The 8,030-nt window shown below is 40.0% G+C and overlaps 1 gene segment (V, D, J or C); it reads left to right on the top strand.

Annotated features, from left to right (window-relative positions):
• Nucleotides 1–1,571: 1,571 nt before the first annotated feature.
• LOC114686759 lies at nucleotides 1,572–2,070 on the top strand. The segment is given in 2 exon segments: nucleotides 1,572–1,655; nucleotides 1,739–2,070. Coding segments are annotated over 2 exon segments (378 nt in total).
• The last annotated feature ends 5,960 nt before the right edge of the window (nucleotides 2,071–8,030 follow it).

Below are 8,030 nucleotides of genomic sequence, written 5' to 3'. Positions count from 1 at the left end.
GTGCCAAGATTAGCCATATCAGTTTGATTGCTTGGATCCATGTAATAGGACATAAGAACTGAATTCCATAAGTTGTCCTCTGAGGGTCACACATTCACCTTGGTACATATGTACCCTGTTCTCACCACTAAAGATAGTATAACAATTTTTAAAACTATGAAATGGATGGAGAGAAACTCCTGAGGTCCCACACCAAGCTGTGGATCTTTTGGCATTTGATGGTGGATGAGGAAAACATAATCAATTTTCTTTGGAATGTTTCTGGAGGTTTCCTATGTACTAGTGAATGACCCACCTACAAGTATATAGACAGCACAGACTGGACTCAGTGTGTTATTAGTTAATGAAACAAAAGAGATCATGAAGTTGCTAGAGAGATTTATTGGAAGTTCCCATAGAGAACCAGTGGGGCATAGTGGGTTTACATATGATCTTAATGTATTTTACACATGGACTAAAATTTCAAAGATATAAATTATAAATTGTGAAAGGTAAAAATAACAATTTTACATTTGTGCGACTTCGGTGTAAGCCATGACACACCAACCTACAGGGGAGCTCATGACCAGCAGGGGGCACAATGGAGCCAAGAATCTCCAGTAGAGAGATGAAATGTTTGCAGAGGGGACTTTGTAAACTCTGTGGTTTCCTTTCTTTAGAGTTTTCATACTTGTGTATTTTGTATGCTGTGTATATTTCCCCCATAATCTCTACCCTTACTTTCTTTTGCTCTGGGTTTACCTTATTTTACTAAACAATTTCACAAATACATCATTATGTATTAGCATTCATAGTTGTATGCAAGTATGGAATATCTAAAAACTACTAATGAGAGTCTCATTTAATGCCTGTGTTTCTGGGTTTCTCTTAATTAATACATTTATCTCTAATTGCATCCATTTTTCTATAACTGATGTAAGTTCCATATTCCTTGCAGATGAAAAACTTCTGTTGTGCTGCTTAGATAAACATGTCTTCATGGTGAAATCCTCTGTTGACGACACATAGTTTGTTTCCATAATTCAGTTATTGTGATGTTGCAATCATTATTGCTGTTCATCTGTTTCTGAAGCACGTTTACTTTTGGTCATTTGAGTGAGTTTCTCAGCACATAATCTTTTAGTAAGGCAAATATTAATTGCATATATCTGAAAGGAGTCTGTAAATTTCAAACTTTGCAGGTTTTAAATTTCCCATCACTATCCTCCTCCTCTTCCTCCTCCTCCTCCTCCTCATCATCATCATCACAACCACCTTCTGTAAATAAATATGACAACCTGGTTACAAAGTGAAGCAAATGTCTCAGGACTGAACCTACTGAGACCTCAGGTCCTGATGTTACAACCTCAGCATCTGCACAGAACTCATGGAAGGAGGATGTTATACATTTCCTGAGAGAGGATTCAGACTTGGTCCTCTGCATCTTGCTGCCTGATCCAAGAGTCCTCTACCTCCTTCTCTAGCAGGACTAGGTACTTATAAAAGAAGTACCCTACTCATGAATATGCAAATTACTGAGCCTTTGATGGTAAATACTGGAATGTCTACAAGCCATAACAGCATATGATCAGTGTCCTCTCCACAGTCACTGAGCCCACAGGTCCTCATCATGGGATGGAGCTGGATCATTCTCTTCCTCCTGTCAGTAATTACAGGTAAGAGGCTTTCCAGTTCCAAACCTGAAGAAGGAAGAGGGACTGAGGTGACAATGACATCCTCTCTGCCTTTCTCTCCACAGGTGTCCACTGCCAGGTCCAGCTGCAGCAGTCTGGGACTGAGCTGGTGAAACTTGGGTCCTCAGTGAAGTTGTCTTGCAAGGCATCAGGCTACACTTTCACTAATGAATATATGCAGTGGGTGAAGCAGAGGCCTGGACAGGGCCTGGAGTGGATTGGATACATTTATCCTGGAAATGGTAATTCTGGCTGTGCTCAGAAATTCCAGGGCAAGGCCACACTGACTGCAGACACATCTTCCAGCACAGCCTACATGGATCTCAGCAGCCTGACATCTGAGGACTCTGCGGTCTATTACTGTGCAAGAAACACAGTATTACAACCCACATCCTGAGTGTGTCAGAAACCCTGGAGAAGCAGGAAGCTGCTCTGGGACTGAGATGACAGAGAAGATGAGCTTGGAAACTAGCTAAAAAATAATCATTCTGAGTGTCCCTTTGTCTGTCATTTCACAGTCTTATAGTATCTTTGTCAGCTTTTCAAAAGGGAAAAAGCTGGAAATAAATTGATGTTGATTCAGGATGCGCCTAGAGTACACCATACCTTGAAAGCTGTTAACCACTGACCACGTCCATTGACATGATTCCTTTATAATAAAGTAAAATAGGAGAAACTTTGGCTATACATGATACTATAAATATCTCTTAAATCTAAGAGACTGAAACTTTTGGTGGAGTAATTGGGAATAAACTATAATATAAATCAGTCGAGTAAAAGACAAATCAACAGCATGTGCACAAACAAACACCCTTTCACAGTCCAGTTTGGTTTCCCGAAAACAAGCACTGGCAGTTTGTTGGAAGGGTCCCCATAGATTTTGGGGTAAATGCTTTAACCTCTCCTATGAAATCTAATTTAATGTCTTTAATTACTGATACATCTGATCATGAATTGCTTTTGGCAGTGGTAATCAAATCTCTTATTGTTTTAGGATTAGGGGTGTTGCTGAGTGTCACATTGTGGAGTTCCCAGGGTGTGGAGTCTGATACTTTGGCAACAATCTGGGCTCCTGCTCAGACAGCACTTGGGAAAGAGCAGTGGATTCCAAGCTGGGAATGTAGAGACCTGATCCTGTCATCAGCAGCCCTGGGTGCTCATTCCCCTGTTTCTTGAGATTGGATTCTCTTTGTCACCACTATTTCATAAACTATACCAGTGGAAATGCATCTTACACTGTGCAGGTGTTTTAGAAGGAGGTTTAGTATACTAAGAATGATTAGCAAGATTTTAATCTATATTATTCTTGTAAATGGCCTATGCTCTCCATATGTGAAATACACATGAGGCCGTAATAAGACAGCCAGAGTCTGAGCTCCTCTATGCCATCATTTTGGCATGCTTTTATCAAATCAGCAATAGTATGATAAGTATTAGCAACTTCAGAATGAAGCTTTTTGCAGTTAAAATTTGCATTCTAATAAGCAGACAAAAGAGACAATTGGAATTAGCTTTCTTACTCTCTTCCTGATGTTCTGTAGCTTTTTGCAGATGACAGATAAAGTCATAAAGGGCTCTGTATATTTCTGTGTACAGTGGGAAATATGCTTGTGGGAGTATTGATACCAAGAGCTTTATTCCAAGCCATTAAAGCACCTTGGGTGCTTTAGCTGTTAACTACTTGAGGGCTGGCAAGCAGTTGGGCCACTATTTGGAAGTTTTCTTTTCTGATAATTTGATGATGTTTCTAGTGGTCCCTGACTTTGGTTATGAGCAGCAGTGGACAGGCATTTGTCAATCCATTACTGAAGACACAGGCTAAACTGAGGGGTGGTGATAATTGTTTTCATAAGGGCTTGTCAGGTTAAGAGTATTATTTCATACATATTTGTGAAAACATCTACTATTCCTGTAGGGAAATGACTCTCAATCCCATTTGCTGTAACATTATTTTTGAAATCTTTCTATATGGAGAAAGGAGGATTGGTTCATAGGCAGGACTCTTCATATTTCTCTAATGACTGGAAACGAACACTTTGAGGCCTTTTTTGGGTAAGGATCAATCAATATAGTGACATTCTGAAGGGACATATGAAGAAAAGATGCAAGATTTAGTAGGAAGGTTAGTAGGAAGGTATTATTTTCTGAGACTTCCTTTTGCTTTGGTGAGACTAACCTACTAGCCTAAGCTGGTTCCACAAGATTAATTGTTTTAATATAATTGTCTCATAGAGCATCACAACTTATCACCATTTTCCTTAAGATTCTGAATGAGTCTCATGGTGGCGACCCCATGGAAGTCAACTGGGGGTATGTAGCTGTTTGTAACACAGAGATGGTAATGAGAGTAAGACACAATCAGGGACAATATTGACTAGAGAAGAGTGATGCTCTAGACCTTTATGGCTGTATAAAACTCATTCTGTTGGGATGAGCACAAATTAGTATGAAAACCTGCCTGATTTTAAAAGGGAAAACTTATGCTAACAATGATGTCATTGCTTGTGCAAAACATTAAGTATGCAATGCAATCGCTAATAAGCATTTAGGTTCTTCTTCTACTATAGTAAGTCTTTTCAATGAATTTCATGTATACCAATGGTAAACAAGAGTTGTGGTCAATCTGATATAAATGTTTGTAGCTGATTCTCACTGAACCTTATCACTACATCAAAGGCCTCTAAGCATCTATTTTTTCCCAGAATCAGGTTCCAGTTCCTCAAAGTTCTTCAACTAGGGAAGAATTGAAAGGCCCAGGTTGTTTGTATTGTAAATTCTAGGCTTTCTTTCAGAAGAATCAATAGCATGAACATACTTCAGCATTTGCTAGGAAGAAATATCATGCAAACAAAAGCATCAACAATGTACAACATATATTGTGAATGTGAGCTTGATTTCAAAAATCCCTCTTTATAGCAAGCCACGAATATAGAAGAGAGTAAATGCATTTACATACAGAATTGCATATTCAAGTACCAGGAGACACTGAAAAGTTCTCAATCCAGGACAAATTTGTATGGGAGTGAAATGCACTTGACTCGTGATCATGTTGCTTTTTTCCTTACAAATGCATCTCTACTGTGATATGCAGCATTTTTTAGGGGTTAACATGTGTGCCTACAGGTCACAAGTATTCATGTGTAGGTACACATGACTCATATACTTTGGTATTGGCTTCACCTACTCTTTGGAGCTGGTGGTGGGTTATTCAGCTCTACAGATGTCATTCACTGTGCTTATTGCAAATGCATCTAAGTCTTTGAAAATCATTAGCCATGACATTTCATGAATAAGATGCTAAGCTTGGGGAATTTAGATCCAAACAAAAAGAAAAATTCCTGAGGACACAGAATGAAGTTCCACCTAGAAAGATGCATGGCAAAGTGTGGTGATATTGTCTTCCCCAAAATACTGTGCACACTAATAAATTTATCTGGGGTCAGAGAACAGAACAGCCACTAGATAAACATAGAGGCCAGAAAATGGTGGCACACACACCTTTAATCCTAGCATTCCAAAGGCAGAGATATGTCTGGATCTCTGAGTTCAAAGCCACACTGGAAACAGCCAGGCATGGTGACACACACCTTTAATCCCAGGAAGTGATGGCAGAAAGCAGAAAGGTATTTAAGGCACGAGGACGAGGAACTAGAGAGCCTGGTTAAGCTTTTAGGCTTTTAGCAGCAAGTCAGCTGAGATCCATTAGGGTGAGGACACAGAGGTTTCCAGTCTGAGGAAACAGGATCAGCTGAGGAACTGGCGAGGTGAGGTGGCTGTGGCTTGTTCTTGTTCTCTGATCTTCCAGCGTTCACCCCAATACCTGGCTTCAGGTTTGATTTTATTAATAAGACTCTTTAAGATTCATGCTATATTCTGGGACTTCATTGCCGGTCTTATTACAGTCAGAGACCATGGTGTAGTTAACATGTGAAATCTCCATGCTACAACACTGGAGAGGTTATTTGTTAAATAAAATAAAATCCATAGTGATGTTTCTAAATTCCAGAACAGATTCCTACTGCTGCTTGATAGAATACTTGTTTTTGAAGACTTATTAGTAAAGGTTAAGGGTATTTGAACTCCAGGACCCTAGCAACATTATGGGAAAAATTGTCCCTCCTGGGATTCCAGTTTCCAGCTTTTATCAGAAGTGTTCACATTCCTGCTGATTACTGGTATAGAATGGACAGAAGCCTCCAAAGCTCTGTGCCAGTGTCTGATGGGGGCAAGAATGTCAATGCAAAGTCTCAGCATCACAAATATGGTTGACCCTAAGGAGTTTCAGGTTATGCTTGAACCTTTGATGTGTGGTTCACTTTATTGAAGACTGATGAGGTGACTAGATTCTTGATGGGATGGAAGAGTTCTGTCCACACAGGTACCAGGATGAAGCAGGAAATGTGTTTCCCCAGACAGGTTTCATTCTTGTATCTCATCCTCCCACTGACTAACATACTAAAACTCTCCCTGTTCTGTCTCAAAAAGATTAAGGTCTTGATCTGAGAAATACCATTCCCCAAGATTACGTGAACCACAAAATTTGTGGTAGTAAATACAGGGATATCCACACATCCAGCAGCACCACATTAATCCTCATGTGTCCACAGTCTGTGAGCACACAGGTTCTCACTGTGGACTGAGGTCAGATCATCCTCTCCCTGGTGGCAGCAGCTATAGTTAAGTGCATTACTAGGAGAAGGGCTGATGGGGAGCCAGAGACTAAAGTGATTGAGCATCCTGTCTACAGTGATATCCACTCCTAGGTTCAGCTGAGGCAGTCTTGTGTTGGATGAAGATTCCTGGAGATTCAGTAAAGTTTTCCTGCAAGGACTTAGACTCAGATATCTTTCCCATTTGCTGTATAAATTGGGTAAGGCAAAACCTAGACCTGAGCCAGAAAGGATTGGATGGATACTCCCAAGGACTGGCCAAAGAAACTACACACATAAGTTCCAGGACAGAGCCACACAAGGTACAGACACAAAATCCAACACAGTCTACAAGGAGCTCAGCAGCCTGACATCCGAGGCTCTTCCATCTATTACTGTACAAAGAACAGTGTCAAGAATACATCTGAAGTGTGTCAGAAACACTGAAGGATCAGGAAGCTGGGGAGGAGAGCAGCAGAATGAATAACCTGAAGACTTTGTCAAAAGCTTGTGCTTAAGTACTGCGGATCGGAACACCCTCCATGCAAGATTCAGAGAGCAGGGGTTTTAAATTAGTGAACTTGAGCCACACATTCCCCTGTTGATATCAATGTGAGCATGTGTTTACCATAATTGAGTCAATACTCTGTAGTAGAAATGTTTGATTACACTTCACATCAATGTGTAATTCCTAGGTGATGATGAGTGTTGCTGTTGATTTTTTTATTAACAAAGTTTATTCACCAAATGAGTTCATATTTATCAGCTTTTATGAATTGGTTCTGAGATTAAGAAGTGATCACTGATTCCACATTCATAGTCTTCCCCAGTCTCAGTGCCCTGCCCTGTAATCACAGCCTGTTACAGAACACTGAATGCAGTGACATAAGACATTCTCCTGCAGTCTTTGGGATACATGGGTGTCACAGTCATCCTCAGTGATTTGCTGTAGACTGTTTAGTAGTTAGTGTTGCCAATTCATGACATTTTCCCAAAAGAATGGGCTGCAGAGGTTGTCTGTAACTTCCTTCCAGAGGTAAGTTACAGAGGGGACACTCCAGAGATGTCTAGAAACATCTTCTAAACTGGATCTTCCTGCATCTTAGATATCTGACCACTGAGCAAACCCTATGCATCAATCTATGAGAATCAGAATAAGGAGATATGAGGCTATTTCCAGACAGATTTCTCCTTATGGAGGGATTCAGTAATTGTACAAGTGGTGCTCAGGTCCTTAAGTAGTGTTCAGAAGAGTAAAATACAGCACAGTTACAGGAGGAATTGCTGAGGGTTTTAGATCAATGTAAACAGGCCCTAGCCAGAGGAAAAGGGTAAATAATCCACATAGTAAATGGACAATCATAAAAGGAGCTAGAAATCAATATGTGATGTATTCAAGGAAAACTCCTGCTCACTTGCACATTTATTGCATCAGATCTGCACATATTATAATCCTAATATTACTTTAAGTCAAGAGAATAAGCTCATAGTATTTATTTATATTCTCACAGGGCCCAGAATTTTGTGAATGTATTACATAGTAAGAGGAGATAGTCTCCATACTATTTAAGTAGACATGTACTCCTTTCCACTGTAACCTGTGATGGGCAACAGTATCCCATGTACTAAAGTATGAAATGTGGTTTTATAGATATTATTTAGCCCAAGAGAAATTATGTAATGCCAAGATAAAACCATTCAGCCCCCT

Source organism: Peromyscus leucopus, chromosome 14, assembly GCF_004664715.2.
Source record: "Peromyscus leucopus breed LL Stock chromosome 14, UCI_PerLeu_2.1, whole genome shotgun sequence".
NCBI classification, from domain to species: domain Eukaryota; kingdom Metazoa; phylum Chordata; class Mammalia; order Rodentia; family Cricetidae; genus Peromyscus; species Peromyscus leucopus.
Note: the sequence above shows the minus strand (reverse complement) of the source record. Positions and strands in the feature narration are given on the sequence as shown.